This window comes from Rhincodon typus, chromosome 15 (assembly GCF_021869965.1).
Source record: "Rhincodon typus isolate 14 chromosome 15, sRhiTyp1.1, whole genome shotgun sequence".
Classification (NCBI taxonomy): Eukaryota; Metazoa; Chordata; class Chondrichthyes; order Orectolobiformes; family Rhincodontidae; genus Rhincodon; species Rhincodon typus.
In genome coordinates, this window is record NC_063346.1 from 57,291,751 (window position 1) to 57,318,699 (window position 26,949).

Consider the following 26,949-nt stretch of genomic DNA (forward strand, 5'->3'; position numbering starts at 1 on the left):
AGAAACTGAACTGGACTCACCATGTAGAGTGGCTACAGGAGCAGATCAGAGATGAGGATTCCTACAGCAAGTAGCTTACCTTTCAACTCCCCAGAAGTTGCCCGCCATCTACAGGGCATGAGTCAGGAGTGTGATGGAATACTCCCCACTTGCCTGGATGAGTACAGCCCCAACAACACTCAAGAAGCTTGACACCATCCAAGACGAAGCAAGCTGCTCGATCGGCACCACATCCACAAACAACTACTCCCTCCACCACTGACGCTCAGTCGGAGCAATGTGTACTGTCTACTACATGCAATGCAGAAATTCATCAAGGGTTCTTGGACAGCACCTTCCAAACCCATGGCCACTACCATCCAGAAGGATAAGGCCAGAAGGTACATGGGGAAAACCAAACTGTAAGCTCCCCTCTAAGGCACTCGCTGTCCTGAATTGGAATTATATCACCATTCCTTCAGTATCACTGAGAAAAATCCTGGAATTCCCTCCCTAACAGCATTGTGAGCCTACCTACAGCACGTGGACTGCAGCATTTCAAGAAGACAGCTCACCACCACCTTCTCGAGGGCAACTAGGAGTGGGCAATAATTACTGGCCCAGCCATGAGTGAATTGAACAAAAAATGTCTTGCTCCGTTTCTGGTCAATGGTAACCCATTCGATGTTGAAGTGGGCGATTCAACAGTGGTAATGCCATTGAATGTCATGAGGTGATGGTTAGATTCCCTCTTGTTGAGGGATGGTTAGGGCTTCGCACTTTTGTCATTCATTTTACTTGCTATTTTTCAGTGCATACCTGGATCTTATCCAGGTCTTGCTGCATTTGTACATGGACTGCTTCAGTATTTGAAGAATCACAAATAGTACTGACCATTGTGCAGTTATCAATGAACATCCCCACTTCTGACGTTATAGAGAGAAAAACGGCTGGAGACGTTTGGACCTAGGACTTAAGGAACTCTTGCAGAAGTGTCCCAGAGTTGAACTAGGGTGTGGTGTGTGGTTGTGAGAGTTTCAGTCCAGATGGATAGATTGTCTGCACTCGTTATCACATTTTCACATGAGGAAAGAAAAGTTTGATGAAGTATCAGCGTGCAACTTATAACTGTACAACTGCATGGCAATGCCTCAGAGAACTACAAAATTGCTGTTAAATCATGCTCTGTTACAATGTCTGTCTTCTCCCTTATTTGTGTTCATTTACTCTGTATATCTCCTTATTTTTTCCCTGCAGGATTCTGGTTTGTATCTGAAGGAACTCATTGAGCCGGTTTTGACCTGTTTCAACGATGCTGATAGTCGATTGCGTTATTATGCCTGTGAGGCCCTTTACAATATAGTAAAGGTTGCCAGGGGCTCAGTCCTTCCTCATTTCAATGTACTGTTCAACGGTCTCAGTAAGGTAAGAGCAGCCAGCACATCAGTGTCAATTCTAGACTTCCTTAATAATTAAAACAAAACAAAACCAGTCATCGACTCGATACCTTAAAAACTGACCTGCGGGGGAGTGTAGTGACAAGAATGTACTACTGGATTATTGAAGCAAGGGCAAATGATTGTTACTTTTGTGAATTTGTCATTTGCAATTATTCTGCTCACCTATACCTTCCTAGTTTATAGTTCAAGAAGACAGCTCATCCAACACCACCTCAAGGGCAGCTGGAGATGAGCAATAATTGCTGGTCCAGTCATGAGTGAATTAAACAAAAAAAATGTCTAGCTGTGTTTCTGGTCAATGGTCACCCCCACAATATTATTGGGGGTAGCTGGTCACTGCCAAGTGGGGAAGAAAACAGTCACAACAAACCATGCCTTGTCTATGGCACTTTGTTTGTAGCCTGCTTGTCTCCTGCCTGCCCCTCATTCACCTTTATTTAACAAAAAAGGCATTTTGTTTCCTTTCGTTTGGGGCTGGCAGCACAATGAACTGAATAAGGGACCAATCATGGATTGAAGCCTTCAGCAGCTCGACCAAATCAGTCCTTACTGAGGATTAATTTCCCTAGGTACTGCTACCCCTCCCACTGCCTTCCTTCCCTCACAGCATCACTACTCTGAGTTGCTGGTAGGAGCATATGTGGAAGCTCCTATCCCCTATTCAGCTCCTTGGTGGTCCTCACCACCACTTTGCAATCACAATATTAATTGTACCTCTGTGGAGAAAGTCAATGAGGTTTGCACTTTTAAGAACACTAGATTTAATCTCTCAAAATTAAATTATACAGCCACGGACCATTGGAGAGTTTTAAAGTAAACCCCTCTCCCTATTGTCACTATCAGTCAAAAAGCAGATCGTGAATTGATATTTTCCCTTTTTTGTTTTAAACATTTGAGGTCAGAATTCCCCCACTCTCTCTGTGGGCTCTGATTTTACAAGGGCATACAATGCTGTGGTAAAATTTAAAGTTTGTTTCATACGCTTAAATGAGGGAGGAGAGATACTGCGCAATACGTGGAGACAGCAACTTGGAAAGCGATAAAACTAAAAGGAATAGGTGCAGGAGTAGGCCATTCAGCGCCTCGGAGCTGCTCTGCCATTTGATAGGATCGTGGCTGATGTGAGATTCCTTGCGTCCACTTTCCTGCCCTTTCCCCATAGCCTTTGATTCCCGACTGATCAAGAATCTGTCCATTTCAGCCTTAAATACGCACAAGGACTCTGCTCCTACAGCTCTCTGTGGCAAGGAGTTCCAAAGACACTCAGCCTTCAGAGGGGAAATTCCTCCTCATCTCAGTCCTAAATTGATGCCCCTTTACTCTGAGACTCTGCCTTCTAGTCCTAGCCTCTCCCACGAGGGAAAACAGCCTCTCAGCATTTACCCTGTTGAGCCCCTTGAGAGAGTCCCTTCAATGAGATCACCTCTCATTCTTCTAAACTCCACTGAGTAGAGTCCCAACCTGATTAGCCTCTGATCATAAGACAACCTGTCCATGCCAGAGTCAATACTGTGGAGCTGGAGGAGCGGAGCAGGAGAGTCAACGTTTCATCAGGACTGGGTGTGGAAGTGGGTGAAGGGAGCTCGGAAATAAATAGGGGGAGGGGGTGGGGCTGGGTGAAGATAGGTGGGATGGTGATAGGTGGATGCAGGTAGGGGGTTGTGGATATAGGTCATGGGAAGGGTGGGGTGGATAGGTGAGAAAGAAGATGGCCAGGTTGTGTCAAGTCAGGGAGGTGGGGATGAGAGGGAGGGCTGGATATGGGGTGAGGCTGGGGGTGGGGAGATTTTGAAACTGGTGAATTCTATGTTGAGGCCATCAGGCTGTAAGCTCCCGAGGTGGAATATGAGGTGTTGCTCCTCCAGTTTGTGTGGTGTCATTGATGAGGCCCAGGATGGACATGTTACCCAGGGAGTGGGAAGGGGAGTTAAAATGGTTGGCTATTGATTATGGCATACAGAGCGCAGATGCTCCACAAATCGGTCACCGAGTCTGTACTTGGTCTCACTGATGTAGAGGAGACCACATTGGGAGTAACGGATACAGTAGACTAGGTTAGAAGACGTACAGGTGAATCCATGTCGAATTTAGAAAGTTTTTTTTTTGAGGCCTTGGATGGAGATGAGGAGAGAGATGTAGGGGCACGTGTGGCACCTCCTTTGGTGCTGGGTGTGGCGGGGCTCAGGGCGAGTGTGGAGCAGATGAGGGAGTTGCGGAGTGAGTGGCCCCTACAGAAGGCAGATAGAGGTGGGGTGGGAAATATCTCTTTGGTGAAGGGGTCAGGTTGCAGCTGGCAGAAGTGGTGGAGGATGTGCTGGATGCAGAGGTTGGTGGGATGATATGATGACCAGGGGTATTCTGTCTTTATTTTTGTTTGCGGTGTGGTAGGGGTTTGAGAGCAGAAGTGCGGGAAATGCAAGAGATGCAGTTGAGGGCATTATGAATCACCGGAGGGAGGACGTTAAGGTCCTTGAGGAAGGCAGACATCTCGGATGTCCAGGAGTGGAATGCTTCATCTTGGGGGCAGAGGAGCGGGAATTAAGAATATGGGATTGCATTCTTGCAGGAGGGTAGGTGAGGGAAGATATAGTCAAGGTAGCTATTGGAGTCAGTTCATACCAGGGATCATTCTAGGAATCTTCTCTGAACTACCTCCAAAGAACTGATAACTTTCATTAAATAAGGGGTCCAAAACTGCTCACAGTACTCCAGATGTGGTCTCACTAGCACCTTTTACAGTCGCAGTAAGACTTCCCTACTCTTATGTTCCAACCCCCTTGAAATGAGGGCTAACATTCCATTCGCCTTCCTGATTACCTGCTGTCCCTGTGTTTTGTGCACAAGTACCCCCAAGGTCCTTTGCAGCTTTCTGTAGTTTTTCTCCATTTAAAGAATACTCTGTTCTCTTGTTCTCCCTTCCAAAATGAGCAACATCACATTTTCCCACATTATACTCCATTTATCAACTTTTTGGCCACTTACTTAACCTATCAAAATCTCCCTGTAAACTGTCTCGACCTGCTTCTCCTATTTTTGTGTTGACCACAAATTTGGCTGCAGTACATTCACTTCCTTCCTGCTAGTTTATTAATATATTCTGTAAACTATTGCAGTCCCAGCACTGATACCCCACTAATTACAGGTCACCAAACTTTTTTTAAAAAAAAAAGCGTTATCCCTTCTCACTGCTTCCTGCCCATATGGCAATTCTGTATCCACACCGATACATTATTTCCCACGCTATGGGCTCTCCTCTTATGACTTAACCTTTTATGAGGTACCTTGTTGAAAGCCTTCTGGAAGTCCAAATACAACACATCTGTTGGTTCTCTTCCATCCACTCTGGTTGAATCTTCCTCAAAAAACAGTAATAAATTAGTCAGACACTATTTTCTTTTTATGAAACCATGTTGATTCTGCTCAGTTAGGTTGATTTTCCAAATGTTCTGCTATTATTTCCTGAATAATTGAATCCAACACTTTTTTGCAACAGTAGATGTTAGGCTAACTGGCCTATCATTACATGCATTTCCCTCCTTACCTTTTTGAATAGGAGTGTCACATTAGCAGTTTTCCAGTCCTGTAATAATACTACAAAATCCAAAGATTTTTAGAAAGTTACAAGTGCATCCACCATCTGCATAGCTATTTATTTTAGGATTTTGGGATGGAAGCCCTCAGGGCCAGGGGACTTGCATGAGTTTAACCCCATTAGTTTGTCTAATGCTGCTTCTGTTGTAATGGTACTTAATTTCTCCCTTGTATTCTTTAGTATTAATGGGATGTTGGAAGTATCTTCCACTTTGCAGACTGATACAAAGTATCTGTTTAACTCCTCTGCCATTTCCTTGTTCCCCAAAACCCGCTCCCCAGATTCATTTTCTAAGGAACCCATGTACACTGACCTCGCTCTTATAAATTTAATGAAGCTCTTATTGTCAGGTTTTGTATTCCTTGCTAGTTTGCCCTCACAGTTGAGTTTCTCTGTCTTTATTATCTTTTTAATCCTCCTTTGCTGGAATCTGAATTTATCCAGTCTTTGAGGCTATCACTGACGTTGACCTCCTCAATGCTTTTTCTTTCAACTTCATACTCTCCTTAACTTCCTTGGTTAGCCATTATTGGTTTATCCTTCTTCGAATCCTTCCTCCTTACTGGGATGTATTTTTGCTAAGCATCATGAATTATTTCCTTTAAATGTTTGCCACTGCTTGCTTACTAAGATCCCTGCTAATCTATCTACTTGGTTCATTCTAGCTAACTATATCCTTGCTGCTTTTGTAATTCCCTTCATTAATTTAAGTTGAGCACTGTTGTTTCTGACCCAAGTTCCTCTCGCCCAAACTGAATATTAAATTCTATCATGTTATAATCACTACTTACCAGAGGATCTTTTATTCAGAGGTCATTTATTAAGCCTGCCTCGCTACCCATTACCAGATCTGAGAGAACCTCTTCCCTGGTCGTCCCCATGATGTGTTACTATTGCAGACTATGAATTCATTGTTATAGCTACCCTTTCCAATTTGATTAACCTAATCAACATGAAGATTAAAGTTACCCGTAATTGTTGCTCTATTCTTTTTACATGTTCCTATTGTTTACTGGTTTATACCCTTTCCTACAGAGTGGCAGCAGTTTGAGGGTCTGTACACAACTCCTACCAATGTTTTCTTTCCCTTGCTGTTTGTTACCTCTACCCAAGTGGAATCTTTATCGTAGAATCCCGATCATATAATCATCTGAGCCTCGATCATCTCTCATAACTGTCCTCATTTCATGTCTTATTAACAGCGCTACTCCACCACCTTTTCCATCCCATTGTTCTCACATTTCAATCACTTCATCTACGCTATTGGCAGCTTCTCTTCCTCAGCACTCCACCCCCACACCACTGCATAAATGTTATCCCCTGCACACTTCACATCAGCTCTGATGAAGGATCATCTAGACTTGAAACGTTAGCTTGTTCTCTGTCCACAGGTGCTGCCTGACCTGCTGTGATCTCCAGCATTTTTCGTTTTCCGTACAGATTTTGGCATCTGCAGTAATTTGTTCCTACCTTTTTCTGACCTTCCTGTTTTTCTGAAAGGTCAAATATCCCTGAATGTGAAGTTCCCAGTTTTGATCTCCTTGTAACCATATTTCTGCAACAGCTATGAGATCATAGTTGTTTACCTTGATTTGTGCCATCAGTTCATTATTCTGAGTGCTTCGTACATTGAGATACAAAGTCTTTAAGTTTGTTCTATTATCAGATGTCCTTTTTTTTATGGTTTCTTGATACAATGTGACATTTGTGCATTCTGTACCTTTCTTTGGTTTTCTGGTAACAATCAACCCCATCACTAACCTACAATTCTACCTTCTCTTTTACCTTTGATTTTATCATTTTCTGTACAACTGAGCACCCCTGCTATGATTTAGCTTCAAGCCCTATCCACAACCCTAGTTCTGCAATTTGCCAGGACTCTGGCCCCAGCATGATTCTGGTCGAGCCCATCCCACTGCAACAGCTCCCTCCTTCCTGGTGCCAATCTCCAATGAATTTGGATCTGTTTCTTCTACACTAATCTTTGAGCCACACATTCACCTATTTAATCTTGTGACCTCTTGCCAATTTGCTCGTGGCTGAGGTAGTAAGCCGGAGATTATTCCCTTTTTGGTTCTGCTTTTTAATTTAGCCCTTAGCCACTCATGTTCCCTCAGCAGAACCTCCATCCTCTTTCTACCTATTATCATAGTGCCTACATGGGCCATGACAACTGGATCTTTCCCCTCTGCTCCAGGTACAGATCAGATGAGATATCCTGAACTTGGGCACCAGGCAGGTGACTCGGCCTTCGGGATGCTCTATCCTGGCCACAGAGAACAGTGTCCATTCCTCTGACTACTATCCCAATGTCAACTGCATTCCTCTTTCCTCACCCTCTTGAATGGCTCCCTGTACAAATGTGCTATGGTCAGTTTGCTCATCCTTCCTACAGCCCCTGTTCTCATCCAGACAGGAGCAAGGATCTCAAACCTGTTAGATAAGTTCAAGGGCTGAGGCTCCTTCAGCACTACCTCTTGGATCCCTCTACCTGCCTCGCTCATAGTCACACCCTCCTGTCCCTGACCACTGTCCGAATTAGAGGTACTTGATCAAAGGGATGTGACTGCCTCCTGAAGCACGGCATCCGGGGAACTGTCTTCCTCCCTGATGTGTTAGTGTTTGAAGCTCCAATTCCAGCTCATCAACTCTGAGCCCAAGTTTCTCAAGCAACCGACACTTGCTATGGGTGTGGTCCTGTGAATTACAATGGGGTCCGCAGCTCCGACATCATGCAGGGGTTATGTCTCATTCAGCGGGTGTCATCTTTCCTTCCTAACCATGTGAAACTTACTGATAGAGATTATTCAGTTCATAAAAACTTAAATACAATAGTAAACAACAAGGGGTACCAATTTAATAATGCTCTTGTTTTTTAAGATAGAATAAAATAGAACAAAGAGCTGTGGATGCTGAAGATGCACAGCTGGACAAACTCGGCAAGTCTGGCAGCATCTGTGGAGAGAAAACAGAGTTAATGTTTTGGGTCTAGTGACCCTTCTTCAGAACTTCTTAATAGCTAGGAAAAAGCAATATATATGCTGGAGACAGGTGGGGAGGGCAGAAGTGTGCAGATAGGTGATGATGGAGACCAGAGAGAGCAAAAGACAGTAAGGCACAGAAAGGGATGGTTGTTTGTAAGCCAGGGACGGAGAAAAGCTGATAATGGGGACATTGACTAGGTTTCCATTATGCTTGGCACCTCTGGCTTATCCTGAACCTTTTTAACAAGGACCATTTTGGTTAAACAGATGCCGTTCGATAAAGGGCTTTTGACATGAGTTTGCTAGTGACTTCTGGTGTTTCCCATTGCATAATCCAATTGAAGGAAGAAGAAAATGTATTGAAGAAATCCCCAGATTCTCTGAGCTGTCCTAACCAAAGCCTGTCTCCCCTGCAGTCTTCAGAGTCATTAACAGTCATTTAATTTCTGTAATTTACCATTTCATTGTAGTGATGCTGGAGTTAAATCCAAATCCCTAACAATAGTTACTCAGTAATATGTTTGTTTTACACAGTTGGCTGCAGATCCAGATCCCAATGTTAAAAGTGGTTCCGAATTGCTGGATCGATTATTAAAGGTAGGCATCCAAACTTGCTGCTGGGCAGAGACTTGTGTTTGGATTGGGAGTGCACTCATCTCTCATCATAAGCATCTCGTACCTGTGTTTCATATCCAAGATCAATTTAACATAGAACATTATGGTTCACAATTCTTAATTCTTCGCTGTATCATCGTCAGCACACTTGTGGAGAAGCCTAGTTGTAATTACGCAAGATGAAAAGTGAGGGTGTCTCTTACTTTCCAATCTTCAAGTACATATCCCAGGTGAGGATAGGAAATTGCATGATTCCCTTTTGTGTTTTAAAAACATAAATTCTGACCTTCAGTTGATAGATAAAAGGACGATAAAGCAAGATTTCACGTTTTAAGACATTAATTGTAACAAACAGGTTAAAAACCCTTTGTCTGAAAACTATTTATAAACTACAGAATAGAATTTTTCCCCTGTTCCTCTTAGCATAACTGAAAAACCCAATTCACTGGTACACTTTACACTATGAACTAGTCATTGGAATCTCCTCACCCAGTCCAAAGTGATTCTTAGCTCCTGAGGGTTTACTTTGCTTCCTTACCAAGCTGGGAAAGGTAACTCTTACCCTAGAACTATCTTTTATTGAGTTTTTCCGGCTGGGCGCAAGATAGATTAATCTCCAATCCCAGTTTCAAATCTTCAGAACTTGAGTTATTCAATATGAACATCAGCTCCCAATGTATTCCTGAGCAGTGCACCATCAGAACTCACCGTTTTTTGGCGAGTCCCTCTCTCCCAGATCCTGACAGGCTAACTTCTATCTTACTTTCAATGATATTTTAAGAAAGCCTGTAACCCAATCTGACAATGGCTTTCCCTACACCTATCCTCTATCAGATCCCGTGTGCATGGCAATATGAATCACTGCGACATGTAGAAATGCTGTCTAACTGTTCTATAAGCCCCAGGTCTATTCTATCTTGGACTGTTTAAAGCATAACTGTTTACTGTCTGCCAATCTCATCACCTTGGGCACTGTAGAATACTGTTTTAATGTTGTAAATGCAGATGCTACTGCGAGTTCCTCCACTTGTGTGAACTCCTGGCACCACCTTCGCAGTGAATCAGTCTGGTTTTCCTTTTAAACGCCCCTCACTGGCAGGCAGACCCAGGAACTGTGGATATGCAAAAATGAAATTGGGGCGGCATGATGGCTCAATGGTTAGCACTGCTGCCTCGCAGCATCAGGGAGCCAGGTTCGATTCCAGCCTCGGGTGACTGTCTGTGTGGAGTTTGCACATTCTCCCAATGTCTGCGTGGGTTTTCTCTGGGTCTCCGGTTTCCCCCCTCAGCCCAAAGATGTGCAGGTTAGGTGGATTGACCATGCTAAGTTGCCCAAAGTGTCCAGGGATGTGCAGGTTCGGTGGGTTAGCCATGGGAAATGCAGGATGACAGGGATAGGGTAGGGGGTGGGTCTGAGTGGGTTGCCCTTCAGAGGGTCGGTGTGGACTCGATGGACCAAATGACCTGCTTCCACACTGTAGGGATTCTATGAAAAATGAGAGTACTTTGTCCACAGGTAAAATAACGATGAGCTACAAGTTGCCGTTTGGCTGCTGTGATGGAGGGCTTCACTGGCCACAGAAGTAAATTTATGTTCTTTGTAGCTTATCCACTGCAACAGGCAGTGTTTAACGAAATTGCTTCCTTGCTACCGTTGATCTGCTATGAGAGACCAGAGTTGAGAGAATATGTGTAAGAGGAGCGTCGGCACTTTTGTTGGCATCTGCTTTTGACATGTTGCAAAGTATTTTTAGTTTGCCAGCTATATCTAAGAATGAGAGGCTTTCACAGTTTGAGATCATTCCATGGCATTTTACAGTCAATGGAGTACTTTATTAAGTGTAGTCATTGTCGTAATGTAGGAAACACAGCAGTCAAGTTGCGCACGGCGAGTTTCACAAACAGTGTGATAATGTCCTGATAGTCTATTTTATTGTTGTTTGAGGGATTATGATTGTGGTGGAAGAACTCTGTTCTCTTTGAAATAAAGCAGTGGATTCTTCTGCCCATCTGAAAGGGCAGCTGTGGCCTCTGTATAGTGTCTCATTTGAGATGTCTCAAAATATGTTTGAAATATGGGTCAAGACCAAAGGCAGCACAGTGCTAAGTATTGCAAACCCTGTCTGACCTTTTTAATTCTTTGTCAACACTCAGTCAGTTTCATGCAAGACCTTCCCACAGAATTTTTGTTTTGTGTATCCCGATGCATGTTTTTTTATCATAAAAACTGAAGAAATGAGGATGCTGGAAATCCGAAATTGCTGGAAAAACACAGCAGGTTGGCAGCATCTGTGAAAAGGAAGCAGAGTTAACACTTCAGGTTCAGTGACCCTTCTTCTGTTTTGAAGTAGGGTCGTTGAAGCCAAAACGTTAACTCCACTTTCTCTCCATAGACGCTGCCAGACGTGTGCTTTTCCAGCAATTTTTGTTTTTATTTCTGGTTTTTGATAATTTTGAGATGTTTCAGAATAAGTGATTTCCTCACGTGGAGTTATGAAGTTGTTTTTCACTTCACTCTGCATGTGAAATGTTTAATGTGAATGTATTATACCTTAGCTGTCATACCCAATAACTGTTTAGTCCACGATGGGTGATTAAATCGTGGTGTCATTTCTTATTTCACAGGATATTGTCACAGAAAGTTCCAAATTTGACCTCGTGGCCTTTGTCCCCCTCTTGAGAGAGCGGATTTATTCCAACAATCAGTATGCAAGACAATTCATCATCTCCTGGGTGAGTTCCAAAAAGTGTTTGTAGCAGCGTGTGCTGGTATAATTGGCAGATTGATACAGTGGTTCAAGTATTTTAAAACTAAGAACGAAGGTAACCTTCCTACTGCCAGTCTAGCAGCATTGATTTGGATGGCACATTTTAGCTGAGGACTCATCAATGTATTATTTACATCAGTGTCTCTTCTGACTGAACCATGTGGAGCAAATGATCCAATATGAGCACTGTTCCCACTGACATTCCTAGCACCTGAGCTGTTCAGCAGTCACCTCCTGTGCTTGCATTCGTGACCAGGGCTATTTGCATCAGGAAACTTTTTTATTTCAATATCCCTCCCCCACCCCCCAATGCTTCAAAATGCATCGAGTATGTTCATGTTGACGTTTTGGATTTAAATCTGAGCTACTAGATACTTTTGGGATTTGGGTGGGGCTGTGTTTGAGCATTGTCCGCTTTTGTACTATTTTCAAGCTTGGTTATCTTTGCAGATCCTGGTATTGGAATGTGTTCCTGACATTAACCTGCTGGACTATTTGCCAGAAATCCTGGATGGACTGTTTCAGATTCTTGGTGATAACAGTAGAGAGATCCGTAAAATGTGAGTGTGGGTGATTTGCACATTGTGATTCATTGATGGTGTTTGTTTTCTTAAACTTTGGAAATGGTGTGTTCATCCAGATGTGAGCTGTCAATCTTCTCTTCTACATATCTCAGATGTTCAGCATTAAGAAGCCACAGCTCTGGTATGGTGTTGACATCTCCCAATGCTACCTGTAACAGTTACTATAAACCCTCAAATGCAATTGATCAAAGTCAATTCTAATGTTGAGTTGCAGTCAGAAGTGTTCAACTCCATTATAGGTTGATCAAAACCAAATTCATCTAAGTGGAGCAGCACATGGGTTAATGAATGCCTTTCAGGGGAAAGGGGCAAGATGCAGAAATTGAGATCAAATTTCAATACAGAGTAGATTCACGGAGTTTTAACTAGAAACCTTGGTCAGAGTACCAATTCAGCATGTTTAGTTCTTCAATCGATATTAGAGTTAACTCTGACCTAATGGGTACATAACATGTTAGACAAGGATGGCTATTGGTTAGTGATTGTATCAAACTGTCAAAGTGGGCTCTGTAACTAGGGAGATTGCAGAACAAGTTGGGAGGACCACTTTGAATTGACATGTGCTGAATTGAGCAAGGAGGTCTTGGCTGATTTTACTGGTTGCCTTCCAGCTGGAGACAGAATAGGGAACTGACGAAAGCCGTAGGCACTGTTGTAAAAGAGGTGAAACAGCAAGTTATAGAGTCATGCAGCACGGAAACAGATCCTTCGGTCCAACCAGTCCATGCCAAACATAATCCCAAGCTAAACTAGTGCCACCTGCCTGCCTCTGGCTCATATCTCTCCAAACCTTTCCTATTCATATATCCATCCAAATGTCTTTTAAGCGCATCCACCACTTCATCGGGAAGTTCATTCCACACACAAACCATCCTCTGTAAAAAAAAATTTGCCTCTTATGTCTGTTTAAAACTCTCTCCTCTCACCTGAAAAATGTGTCCCCAAGTTTTGAAATTCCCATCCAAGGGAAAAGGCAACTACCGTCAACTCTATCTATACCCCTCATTATTTTATAAACTTCAATCCCGTCACCTCTCAACCTCCTATGCTCCAGTGAAAAAAAGTCCCAGCCTATCCAGCCTTTCCTTATAACTTGAACCTTCCATACCTGGCAACATCCTGGTAAATCTCCTAAATCTTGTCCAGTTTAATAATATCCTTCCTATAGTGGGGCAACCAGAACTGGACACAGATTCCAAAAGAGGCCTCACCAATGTCCTGTACACCTCAACACACCCAACTCCTATACTCAATGGACTGAGCAATGAAGGCAAGTGTGCCAAATGCCTTTTTAACCATCCATTCTATTTGTGATGCAAACCTCAAAGAATTATGTATCTGCACCCCTAGGTCCCTTTGTTCTACAACACTACGCAAGGCCCTACCGTTAATGTATAAGCCCTACCCTTGTACCAAAATGCAACACATCACATTTATCCAGAATGAACTCCATCAGCCATTTTTCAGCCCATTGACCCATTTGATCAAGATCCCTTTGTAATTGTAGAGAAACTTCTTCACTGTCTACAATGCCACCAATTCTGGTGATGTCTGCAAACTTACTAGCTATGCCTTCTATATTCTCATCCAAATCATTTATATAAATGACAAACAAAAGAGGACCCAAAACAGATCCCTGCTGGGCACAGGCCTCCAGTCTGAAAAGCAACCCTCACTGTCTCCTGCTGTTAATCCAATTATGTATCCAATTGGCAAGGTTGCCCTGAATCCCATGTGACCTAACTTTATTAATTAGTCTACCATGTGGAACCTTGTCAGAGGCTTTACTGAAATCCAAATAAATAATGTCTACTGCTCAGCCACCATCAGTCTTCTGGGTAACTTCCTCAAAAAACTCAACCAAGCCTGTGAGACACGATTTTTCTCGGACAAAACTGTGCTGACTATCCCTAATCAATTTTTGCCTCTATAAATGTCCATAAATCCCATCTTTTATAATCACCTCCAACAATTTATCCACAACCAAAGTCAGACTCACAGGTCTTTAGTTCCCTGGTTTCTCCTTACAAACTTTCTTAAAGGTACAGCATTAACCACTCTCCAATCATCAGGCACCTCACTTGTAGTTATAAATGATGCAAATATTTCTGCAAGGGGTCTTGTAATTTCCTCCCTTACCTCCCACAACTTTCTGGAATACATTAGTTCAGGTCCCGGAGATTTACCCACCTTAATAATCTCTAAGAGCTCCTGAACTTCCTCTTCTGTAATGTGAACTGTTTTGAAAACACAGAAGTTTATTCCTCCGCATTCTCTAAACTCCATTTCTTTTTCCACAGTAAAAACTGATGCAAAATATTCATTTAGTCCCAACTCCTGGGGTTCAACAGTGAGGTGATTTGGAGCAGCTCGGATCTTGTGGCTGCTTTTGGGATTGCAGGCTTGGTTAAAGATTTATTATATATATTTTTACAGTTTTAGTTGTTATGGTCATTATAGTTCATTAATAAGATTTTTCCATTTTGTTTTATTAACATTCAAAAAACAACCAAGAAAGCAAAACAAATCACACTTTTTTTGCAAATGGACTTTCGTTTAAAATGTTTAAGGGTCTACAGTGAACAGCTGAGTTTTTTTTTTAAATTTTCAATTCAGAAATTAAAAAGGGGCAAAAAACATCAGTGGGTGTCATATATAGACCCCCAAACTGCAGTGGTGATTTTGGGAATGGCATTAAACAGGAAATTAGAGATGCGTGTGATCAGGGAATAATGTGGATTGTGGGTGATTTTAATCTGCACGTAGTTTGGGTAAATCAAATTAGCCACAATGCTGTTGAGGAATTCCTGGAGTGTATTCAGGATGGTTTTCTTGACCAGTATGTGGAGGAACCAACTAGAGAGCAGGCCATCTTAGACTGAGTACTGTGTAATGAGAAGGGAATCATTGCCAATCTAGCTTGACCGTTAAATACGAAGTGTGTAGTGAGGCAGAGGTGTAGTAGTTTAAGTATGTTGTCTTTGCTGATGGAGCTGCTGGTCCTGTAGATGAAGCAACAACACAGAACAGCAGCCCCATCAGCAAAGACAACATACTTAAACGACTAGGCCTCTGGCTCACCACACACTTCGTTTTTAATGGTCAAGTATACAAACAGATCGACGGTACAGCAATGGAGTCACCCATTTCAGGACTCATTGCAGAAGCAGTCATGCAAAGACTAGAACGCACCACCCTCCCCCACATTCAACCTAAACTGTGGATCTAGTACGTAGATGACACCATTTGTCATTATTAAATGCAACAAATTAGAGACCCAACACCTCATCAACAGCGTATTTGCAGGGATTAAATTCATGAGGGAGGAAGAAAACAGCAATCAATGTCTGTTTCTGGATGTTAAAGTTGAGCGTATGACCAACGGGGAGTTCCAAACCTCACTATACAGGAAAGCAACCCATACAGGTCAAATCCACCACTTCCACAGCACCCACCCAATGTCCACAAATGAAGCTGCATTCGGACACTATTAAACGGGCCACGACACACTGCAATGCTCTGGAATTATGCAGGAAAGAGGAACAGCACCTATACGAAATCCTTGCTATAAACGGATATCCCTGCAACTTCATCCACAGATGCCTACATAACAGGCAACAACAGGAGGACACAAACTGCCGTACATCAAGAACATATCGGAACTGACAACAAGACACCTAAGACCACTAGGAATCATGGTGGTCCACAAGCCCACAGCCACTCTACGACAAACACTTACAAGGATTAAAGACCCCATTCCCACAACATGCAGAATGACCGTGGTTTACAAAATACCATGCAACGACTGCCACAACATTACGTCAGACAGACAGGAGGAAACTAGCCATCAGAATACACGAAGCTAAGCTAGCAGCAAAGCGGCACAACAAACATTCCCTAATATCAGTACACTCAGACAGTGAAGGCCAACAGTTTAACTGGGACAATGTAACCATAGTAGCCCAAGCCAAACATAGACACGCACGGGAATTCCTAGAGGCATTGTTCTCCACCCATACTTCAATCAACAAACGTATAGAATTGGACCCCATATACAACCCCATACTGATCAAAACCGGAAATGGCAGTACTCACCACAACGGACCGGACAGTATAAATTCCAAACGGAGTAGAATAACATCGCTTCATCGGAGGCTCCACTGATGATGTCACCGAGCCTGGTGACGAAACGTCTGAATGAGAACAAGCCAGCTCGGCGAGCAAGTCAACAACCTCACCCACAACCCGAGCTACAGATCTTTGCCAATACTTTAAGGAATTATTTTTATTCAGTTAATCAGCTAAGTGGTTGATTTTATTTACTTTTTATATGTTTTTAATTTTTTTCCATTTAACATTATTTTCTGTAGGCAATGAAAGGTAGTTTATTTTATATATATATGGTGTTATTAAAACATTTTTTTTTAGGGCTTAATGTAATTAAGGCCATACATAAGGAACAGGGTGAGATGGCTAGTAGATTTAGAAAAGTTATTGCCCAGCAGGATCAGTCAGATGGATGGGTGACTGTCAGGAAAGGTAAGAAGGAAGTTCAAAAGTCTCTGGTGGCTATTCCTCTATCAAATAGATATTCAGGTTTTGGAGCAGTTGAAGGAGATGGTCTCCCCGAGGGAAATGGAAGGGCCAGTCAGTTATTGGATGCTTGGAGCTATTCTTATGTCAGGCAGCATTTGACAAGATTTGATAGAATTATGCTTCTAGGGGACTGTCCTGTCAGGGGCATAGACAGGTGATTCTGTGGCAGTGAGCATAAATTTTAGGATGGTTTGTGGCTTTCCTGGTGCTAGGATCAAGTATGATTCAAGCATATTGTTAAAGGTGAGATTGAGAAGCCAGAAATTTATTTACACGTTGATAGGAGTTACTTTTTTTTAAGAGAAAAGATTAAAGCAGTACCGAGTGAATTTGAGAGAAAGTAGTAATTTCGGGTTTAGTCCCAATGCCAAACTCAAACGAGGGAAGGAACAAAAGGTTAAAGGAGATAAATCAATGGCTGAAGAGCCAGTGTATTGTTCAGGGAGTCAGGTTTTTGAGACAATTGGAATGTCTTCTGGGATAGAAAAGAAATATTCAAAAGGATGGGCCTAACCTAAACTTAAAAAGGAACCAATATCTTAGCGGGGAGATTTGCTCATTTTATTAAGGGAGACTTTATACTGATAGAATTCCTCCACACGCCTTCTCTGAGTAACAGGGTAAATGGAAGACTTGATGAGGTAGGTTCTGAATGTGAGGAAGGCATGTCAATTAAAAAAAACAAGGCAAGGGAGAGTCAGAATATCTAGTAACTCTGAAGAACTAAATTACGTTTATTTCAATGCAAGGAGTCTTACAGGTAAGGCTGATGAACTTCGGGCATGGGATTGGGACGTCATAGATATCGTAGAAATGTGGCTGAGAGATGGATAAGACTGGCAGCTCAATGTTCCTGGTTTTAGATGCTGTAGGAAGGATAAGAAAGGAGGGGGTTGGTGGCATTTTTAATTAAGGAATACATTACTGCTGTAACTTGGTAAGATATTTACGAAAAATCATCCAGTGAAATTACAAATAAGAAAGGAAAGATCATGTTGATGGGATTGTACTCTCTGCCCCTCAATAGTAAGGCAGAAATTGCAAAACAAATATGTAGGGAGTTCTCAGATATATGTCAGCATAATAAGATTGCAGTAATGGCGGATTTTAATTTTCCAAACATTGACTTGCGCTACCAGTGTTAGAAGTTTGGATGGTGAAGAATTTGTCAAATGTGCTTCAGAAAATTTTCTTTACCAATGTGTGGATGCTCCTACTGGAGAAAGAGCAAAACTAGAGCTTCTTTTGGGCAATAAGGCAGGGCAGGTGACTGAAGTAAAAGTGGGGCAACACTTTGGGTCTAGCGATCATAATTCTATTAGTTTGAAAATGATTATGGAAAATTATAAGTCATCCATAACAATTAAAGTTCTTAACTGGAGTAAGGCAAATTTTAATTGTGTGAGACAAGAACTTTCAAAAGTTGATTGCAGCAGACTGTTCGCAGGTAAAAGGATGTCTGACAAGTGGGAGGCTTTCAAGAGTTGATGACAAAGAGTTCAGAGGCATTTTATTCCTATTAGAGTGAAGAGTGGGACTGGTAAGATTAAGGAACAATGGATTAATAAAGATGTTGAGGTTCTAGTCAAGAATAAAATAATTTTTTTTAGGTATAGACAGTTTTGTTCAATTGAATCTCTTAATCTTTATAAAGAGTGTAGGGGCATTCTTAAAGAAATCAGGAAGGCAAAGCGGGTATATGAGATAGCAATGGCAGATAAAGTTAAGGATAATCCAAAGAGATTCTACAAATACATCTAGAGCAAGAGAGTAACTAGAGAGGGGGTTGGGCTTCTTAAAGATCAAGGAGGTCGTCCTTGTTGATTGAGATAGGCAGCTTTGATCACAGGGAACTTTTCAGATGGCTATGACCCAGCCTGCTGAGTGGAGTTTGCCCAGTGACAGTGCACTAAGTTTGATCCAACCATGATTTGGCTTTCCAGTAAGTCAGTCAGGGGTTGTGAGTAGTGTTCTTGTTAAGCTATGTACGTGTAGAGCTGTGAAGCACCCTGCAACATACCACTCAGAACTTGTTTAAATACCGTGCATGTGAGGTTGTGCAGTGAAATTTAGAGGCATGTTTCATTGAAAATGTTGACCGTGTCCAAGAAGGGCGTTTTGCAGGACACATTGGATGTGAGCAGTGTTGCTCAAATAATGAAATCTTTAAGAAATTCCACTATGTTCCCAATAAAGGCATCGTGACCACCGTCTAGGGTTGTGTAATTCAACACTTTGCTTTGCAGATATTTTACAAAATCAATTTCTTGAGAAAGGCACAATGTCGGTCCCTACGCGTCTGCAGGGATTTTTTTTTAAAAAGTCTTTATATACTGTACAGACTGCTGGATGTTTTCCCCATCCTGATCTGGGGTGCTGAAGGTATTATCCCTGTACACAGCTAGATGTGATCAGCTAACTCCGCGCAGGCTGCTGATTAATCCTACAGCTTTGCTGACGTGCACTGTTAGGCAAAATCATCATTACAAGCTCAGGGTGGGATGATTCTGTATTTACTGCTTTCTGCCTGCAACTTAATCTTCAGGATTCCTGGATAACATTCTTAACTTGCCTCTAGGTGTGAGACTGTCCTTGTTGAGTTTTTGAAAGAGATCAAGAAAAACCCTTCAAGTGTCAAATTTGCTGAAATGGCCAACATCTTGGTCATCCACTGCCAGGCCTCTGGTGAGTTCCCTTCCACAACCTTGCAGTACCCTGCTGTTCCTCCTTTTTCCCCCGCTCTGACTCTCACCTTCACTTCACTTCTTCTCCACCCACCACTTTCTCTTCCCCTCTCCCATTACCACCCCTGCTCCCCACAGTCGTTTTACCACATGCTAATTTGGCACATAATCCTAAATCTGCCTGTACTGCACAGAAAACAAAACTTTTCACTCAACATAGGTACATGTGACCATAATTAATCAAATCAAATAATTGGCTGAGCCACTACACATGATAGCGTATTCACATTTGGCTGAACTCTTCGCTGTTGTAGCAACACGGCTTGCGGTTGAGGTTAAAAATTAAAGTTGCCTTCATCTGCCTGTGCTGGCTCTCCAGATATTTCTGTGAGGGTAACAGATTCTAGTAATATTATTTTGTACTAAGCTAGACAGCGTAATCTGGAGAGGACTGCAGACCAAAATGGTACAGTGGGTTAAACCCAGTGCCCCTTCACTATGGGGGAGCCTGGATTCTAATCTAGTCCTGACTGGGAGGACAGTCTTCTGAAGATTGTAAGAACACTTGAGATGGCATTGGAAATCTCAGTCTAACTCCAAATGGCTGTGTATCCATATTGAAGAATTATTCACACTTCGCAGATTTATACTGAGCCGGAGGTTGTTTTCACTGGTGTTGAAAGGAAAGATGTTATTCTTTTGACCTGAAACTTGAAGCCAAGTGTAGTCTTCAAACAGCATTTGTAGAGCTGGGGAACAGTCTTTTGAGCTGGCAGCAACCAATTTCTTATGTCCATTTTGTCAGTGCTGTTTGCAGCCTGGGCCAAATACAAGGAGTTTTGCTCTGATCATTCTAAACCTGACTTGAAAGTGCTTAACACAGTTACTATTCCTAAAACGTGCACGTTCATTTCCTCGCTTTAAACATTTCTCATAAATAAGTAATGCGCAACTGTCTTGGAACAGCATGCAAAGTTTAAACCCTGCCCAGCTTTTGGTTACTGTATCTCATTGAGCCAGGGTGCTATGAGAGTTGTGGTTATACTGCCTTTGCCTGTTCTCGCTTGCTTCCCACAGATGACTTGATTCAACTGACTGCAATGACTTGGATGCGGGAGTTCATCCAGTTAGCTGGTCGTGTGATGCTGCCGTACTCCTCAGGAATCCTGACGGCCGTTCTACCATGCCTCTCCTACGATGACAGGAAGAAAAGTATCCTTTTCTCGAGTTAGACACTGAGCACGTTACCCACCTCTGATTATACGTACTTACTGTGAGGGAAGAGACTGCGGGTTTTGCTACAGTGCCTTTCTTGGGACTTCCTGCACAATGATTCTTTTTCAAACTTCTTGGTTTCTCTCCTATTGGCCTAATCTATAACTGAGGTATCGGTCAGACACTATTTAAATTGAGTGTCATTTCCCCTTGAGCAATGCTCAGTTTTTTATTTAGCTGTTGGGATGTGGGTGCCATTGGCATTGGTTGCCCATCCCTAATTGCCCCTGAACTGAGTGGCATGTTCAGCCATTTCAAAGGGCAGTTCAATCAGAACCACATTGCTGTGGGTCTGGAGCTAAATGGAGGCTAGACCAGGTATGGGCAGCACATTTCATTCCCTCAAGGACATCGGTGAACCAGATAATGATCAGTAGTTTGTAAGAACCCCCTAGTTTGCATATTATCTCCAGACTGTTATTCTGGCTCAGAAGCGTTAACTTCTGTCTCATTCCGAACAGTGCCAAATCACCTTTATAGAATTATAAAATCCTTAGTGTGGAAGCAGGTCATTTGGCCCATCAAGTCCACACTGACCTCTCCGAAGAGCATTCCACCCAGACCCAACCACCTACCCTGTCCCTGTAACCCTGCATTTGCTATGGTTAATCCACGTAACCTGCACGTCTTTGGACTATGGGAGGAAACCGGAGTACCCGGAGGGAACCCACACAGACGCGGAGAATGTGCAAACTCCACCAGACAGTCACCCGAGGGTGAAATTGAACCTTGGTCCCTGGCGCTGAGAGGCAGCGGCGCTAACCACTGAGCCACTGTGCTGCCCAACCATCCGGTTACCTCCTAGCCCCTGCGGACAAACTAAGAATCGTGAGCCTTTTACCCCATTATGTCTTCCTTTGTCCATTGATCTCCAGTTTCATAAATCTGACAGCCCGGTGTGTGCTGTGGTGGCAAGTAATGTTGGGAATGAAGCAAAGATGATGTCATACACAGGCTGGAACTCCTTCCTAAGGCTGATCTCAGCCCCTTAAGCATTTGGCTGATCCTGTTCTAGAGGCCAGCTGTGTCCTAAGTGGAGGCTGGGGAAACCATATTGTTCTCTCTTGTAGTCTCAGTGGATCAGTGGCATTACTTTCGCCAAAATTCCTGCCAGCACCCTCTGAGCCAGTAGGTTAATACTTGGTCTTCCATGTCTCAGAAATAGAGCAAGCCACTGCTGCACAATCTTGACCTTCTTTATTTACAGTTCTTGGTGTTCTGTCTCCTTAACTCAAAGTCCAGGTATTAAGGAGGTAGCAAACGTGTGTAACCAGACCCTGATGAAGCTGATTATGCCGGAGGATGATGGTGACAATATCCGACAGTTCATGCTGCAGCAGCTAGATGGCACTGCTGATGAGTCCTTCTCAAACCGCAAGAACTCCTCTGATCGTAAGTGATCCTCGCTCGCCTGTCCGTGTGTCTCTCTCAGACTGGTTCAGGTTGGAATCACAAGTCTGACCGGATGTGCGTCCAAAATGCAATGATCCCAAACCACTTGCTGCTCCTGATTGATGTGAGTTTGAGTGTGTTGTCTGGTGCTGGCAGCTACTTAGCATCTTACCGTGGCAACATTCTGTGCCCTGTGGGCCCTGACAGTCAATATCGGATAGTCACGCTGTTGTGAGCTGTGTCTTGACAGAATGAGAGGCTGTCATCTCCTGATCGCCCCATAAATATATTTTCAGACTGAGTTGTCGGAACAAACTTTTTCAAGCCGAGTATTTTCCTGGGTTCCGTTTGGCCAATTAACATTGATATATGTGTGACCACGTTTGACTTGAACCCTATTGAATAAACTGTATCTGGTGGGGTCCTCAATGTTAAAGTGGTCCTTTACACTAAAGTGAAGAGTAGGAGGCCCCTTTGGTGTATACTGTCAATCAGGATATGTCTGATTCTCCATAGATCCCTACAGTGTGGAAACAGGACCTTCAGCCCAACAAGTCTGCACCAACCCTCCGAGCATCCCACCCAGACCCATCCCCCAAATCTACCCATCCCCGGACACTACGGGCAATTTAGCATGGCCAATCCACCTACCCTGCCCATCTTTGGACTGTGGGAGGAAACCGGGGCTCCAGGAGGAAAGCCACGCAGACACTGGGAGAATGTGCAAACTCCACGCAGACAGTCGCCCGAGGGTGGAATCCAACCGGGGTCCCTGGCACTGAGATGTAGCAGTGCTAACCACTGAGCCACTGTGCTGCCCTTTTTCTCTGCTTTTAGTGTTCCTCTCACAGAATTCTCCACTCCAGCACACTTTATGCATTCGTGAAATAGTTAAAATAAGTGCCAGAAATTTTTTTCTTCCCTGAAGAAGGGTCCCGACCCAAAATGTCAGCTTTCCTGCTCCTCTGATGCTGCCTGGCCTGCGGTGTTCACCCAGCTCCACACCTTGTTATGCCAGAAATCTATGCATGCAGAGTCCCAGAAACCACTTCTCACTCATTAAGTTAGTGAGATAGTTCCTCTGGTGCTATTCTGTTCAATGCTGCTTTAGCTAAGTTGGGTACCATGATGAAGAGAGGGACTGCAAGGTGTAAAGTATGTTTATAATCTACAAAGTTCCCAATTGGACCATTAATTATGCAGAAGTATTGTTGTGCATTAAGACCTGTTATAAATGAATGTTTAGACATGGGCCAGGTGTAGAGATTCATTATTTCACAGGAATACACAGCCTTGAAACACGTTAATGCGGATATTGTGCCCAGCATGTGTAAATGATGCTAGTTAGCTTTGAGCCTCGGCGATTGTTATTTCAAATAATTGTCAAAGAGCCAGGAGGGAAAATGAGAAGAGGTTGTGTTGTGAAATATACTGCCCAACAGTACAGCAAAAACAGCTTCAGTAGTGACTTTCAAAAGAAGATATGATTTATACTTGAAAAGGAAAGTGTTGCTTAACTTTAGGGAAACAGTTGACCTGATTTGATGATCTGGTCAGAAAGCTGCCACAAGCACGGTGGGCTGAGTGATTGAATGCTATGACTGTGATATTATGCTCATTTAATCTGTGAATGTGAGGTACTTCACATTCATTTTCCATTCAGCTCTCTTCCCCCTGCCCCCACCTCTAACTGTTTTCTGTCCTTTGCTGAAAACATTACTTTCTCATTGGGTGTAGCTTCATTGACAGCAATTCTAGTGTCTGTCCAGTAGGCAACCTGTTCAAATGGGGAAAGCAAAGCAGATGACAATGACTGCTCCTTGGCTGTCACCAAAGGGCTTGCCTGAAGGGTCATGGATTCCAGTTATGATCAATGGCTTTCTCTCCTTACCCTGTCCCTGCACCCTCAGATCAAGTAGGTGACATACAGACCAAAGAGGTGACTTGTGACTGAGATCTATATGGCTTAATGCTGCCTCAGACACTCCCTTAGCTGCTGGGTGAAATTGAATTGAATTGAATTAGCTTTATTGTCTCATGTATTCACATGAGTACAGTGAAAAATTTGCAGGTTGCCACTTGCAGCGCCATCTTATCTACAAAAGTGCCTGGATTCAGATTCTTGAGTACGCCTTCTTAGGAAAAGAATATTTAAAGAAATCAAAAGTCCAGCATTACAGACCTTCAATAGTACAAAATCATTGTAATAAATTAGAAGAATAAAGAAAGAACAAGTTCAGCGTAACAATCTTTCCACAATGTAACAAAGAAAACAAAATTAGTATTTAAAACATAGCACACTTAGTCTGTTTCACAGCTCTGGGCTCGAGGATCCAATGCCCCTACCTTGTTGGAATCCCGGGCTGGAACCACCACAATGCTGCATGCAGTCACTGAATGACTGAAGCCGTCACGAGGAGACCCAGGCCGACCACGCCACCGCGAAGACGGTGCAGAAGCCTCGGGGAAACCCGGGCTGTTGGAATACTAGGCCCCCCCGGAGCCACCTCGTCTTCAGCCATCGCCAAAGCAGCCATGAGGAATGGCCAGATCCACACTGCATTGTCCGCTTCAGCAGCCTCTCAGAGCCTCCTTCCTCACCCAAATTGTGATGTGTATTGGGGATAGTGCATGCATTGATGGCTACCGTAAATTTCTGGGCTAAGCTTTAACTCTCCAACACCTGGCAGACATTTGGAAGTTTCTGTGAGCTGTTGCTTTTGTGGGCATGAGAAAACTGGCTTTTACATAACATTAACAAGGCCGTTCAAGAGGGGAATAATGGGGAAAGAGTGAAAGATTACTGTGTGTAATGCATCTAAAATAGAATGTAATAAAATAGCATGCATATAAAAGTTGCACTTTAGACAGATGGTTGTCCACAGAGACAACAGTACTTTATGGAGGGTCTTACAGGTCGAGTGAGAGTGGTGAAGTTTAGAGAAGAAATTGCTGATATGACTGCAAAGGCACAGACACTAGGGGTGAATGAAGGGGATGTCACAGAAGGATGTAGCTGAGTGGAGAGATTTCCAGTGTTGTGGGCTTGAGATGCCAGAGAAGGTTTGCGAATGGGGAAGGCTGAGATCCTGAACAAATTCAGCACTTGGAGATTTAAAGCAGTTGTCGCTGATTCAGAATTGACAATGCAACTCATCAAATGATCACTTTGAAGGGACAGAGCTGGAGAATCTTAGAGCTTGACTCTGGATTTTCAGTTTGTGCATTCTGAAGAACTTTTCAATGTTCAACTGAGACGATGTGATATATTGAACAAAAAAGTAGCTGTGCTTTCAGCTGTCTAGACCCTATAGCCTGAAATTTCTTGACTAAAGCCTACATCTTCCTCTTCTCTCTCTCTTTAAACCAGTATTAAAACCAGCTCTCCAGTGGTCTTTATCCACTAATTACTACCAAGGTTTCTGTGAAGTGCCTTGGGGTGTCTTCCTATGTTTCGGGTTCTATTGAAGTGCCAGTTGTTGAATTTGAACTGGGTCACAGTGGATTAAATAGTCACAGGGAAGTGAGAAATTACTACAGTCAGTCTTGTATCCACTGGGTGGCAGTATCAGCTCACCTCTAAATCTTGAAAGGATCATTTCGTTTCAGCTATCAAGCTTGTTTAACACACGCTAGAATAAATTGTGAGCAAAAGTAGTTTTTAAAAAAATCAATCTCAAATTCTGACTTGTCATGTTTCTCTGTGGTTACCAGATTGATTGTGAAGTTGATGCACATAAGTACTTAAAAGGTGTTCTTGGTTTTGCTATCTCCTGTTACCCAGTGATGCCTGTGAGTGTGCTAACTATTTGGAAATTAATTGTGGTCACGAAAGGGCTTAAAAGGACAAGTGAGTTGAAAAGTCAGCATGTGAAGTTATGATTTCAGTAGAGTGGGCTTGAGTACTAAGCCAACTTGGTAGATCTGCAATAGGACATGGTAACTTAAACGGCTCAGAACAAATATCAGTGAGTAATGTAGTAATGAGCTGAATAATTGAGAGTTTTTTTCTCTCATGTATGCGTACCGCAGCACTCTTCTACATTCAGTCCCTTTGCATTCTGTTTATTACGTGCACAGCCCATTGAATGTAAGAACAGGGGATGCTATTTGGACCCTCACGCCACCTCTGTCATTTGTAACAACCATGTCTTTTTTATTTTCTGTATTTTTACATTGTGACTGAAATGAGAAAAGAACTGTTTTAAAACCAAGGATTTTTGGAGGATTGCTGTGTGTTTTTGAAAGCAAGTAATCCAACATTGATTGTGATCATCGTTTATAAAGCTGCTTCTTCAAGCAGTGATTGAAATGTAGTTTGCAGACGAGCTGGAGCCAAAAGGCTACGTACTAATGGAGATTTGACCAGCAACAAATAGCTGATTGGTCACTGGTCACTGGTCACTAGTCCACAGACCAATCTTCGATGACAAAGGCCTTCTGCCTGCCAACACCAATATGATTGGCTCTCGGGTAGCTGTCTGGCTTGAGACTGAACCAAATTGTGAAGTCTTCGGATCTCCACCAACTCAGTAAAAGCTGTAAGGAAAAGTAAATTGGTTTTCTTCAGGCTTCAGTTGCTATAAACTGTGAATTTTAGTAAGTCGGAGACCATTTATAAGTGTGAATCAGTCACTTGTACCTCCTGTAAACATGTGACAGTATACCAAGAAGGAAGACGGAGAGTAGTGTTCTGATCGGCAGAAGAATCATCTCAGCAGACCCTGTGAGCAATGAGCCACTGCACTGCTGTCCCAAACTTTCACCCTGTCCCCAACACCTATGTTCTTGTTTGTGTGTAAGAAGTTAGAGTTTTAACAGTAGTATTATATGCCAGTGGTTTATAGTTGTTTGCCTGTGACTAGAGTCTAATTACTTGTAATGAATAATAATTTCTTGTTACGGACAGAAACCTGCTCTGGACTTTGTCAAAAGAGATAACAAGGTGCAGAGCTGGAAGAACACAGCAGGCCAAGCAGCATCAGAGGAGCAGGAAGGCTGACGTTTCAGGTCTAGACCC

At 42.9% G+C, this 26,949-nt stretch overlaps 2 protein-coding genes across 3 annotated transcripts in view; both read left to right on the plus strand.

Annotated features, from left to right (window-relative positions):
• LOC109911204 (protein MTSS 2-like) overlaps window positions 1-26,949 on the plus strand; it is a 1,013,245-nt gene that overhangs the window by 540,258 nt on the left and 446,038 nt on the right. The gene's annotated exons all lie outside the window — the stretch shown is intronic.
• vac14 (vac14 homolog (S. cerevisiae)) overlaps window positions 1-26,949 on the plus strand; it is a 308,745-nt gene that overhangs the window by 34,372 nt on the left and 247,424 nt on the right. For both annotated transcript variants that reach the window (XM_048605640.1, XM_048605641.1), the window contains exons 3-9: window positions 1,237-1,404; window positions 8,550-8,612; window positions 11,256-11,363; window positions 11,849-11,958; window positions 19,157-19,263; window positions 20,340-20,474; window positions 21,780-21,929. In XM_048605640.1, coding sequence (XP_048461597.1) covers window positions 1,237-1,404; window positions 8,550-8,612; window positions 11,256-11,363; window positions 11,849-11,958; window positions 19,157-19,263; window positions 20,340-20,474; window positions 21,780-21,929 — 841 coding nt within the window. The remainder of the gene's footprint in view (window positions 1-1,236; window positions 1,405-8,549; window positions 8,613-11,255; window positions 11,364-11,848; window positions 11,959-19,156; window positions 19,264-20,339; window positions 20,475-21,779; window positions 21,930-26,949) is intronic.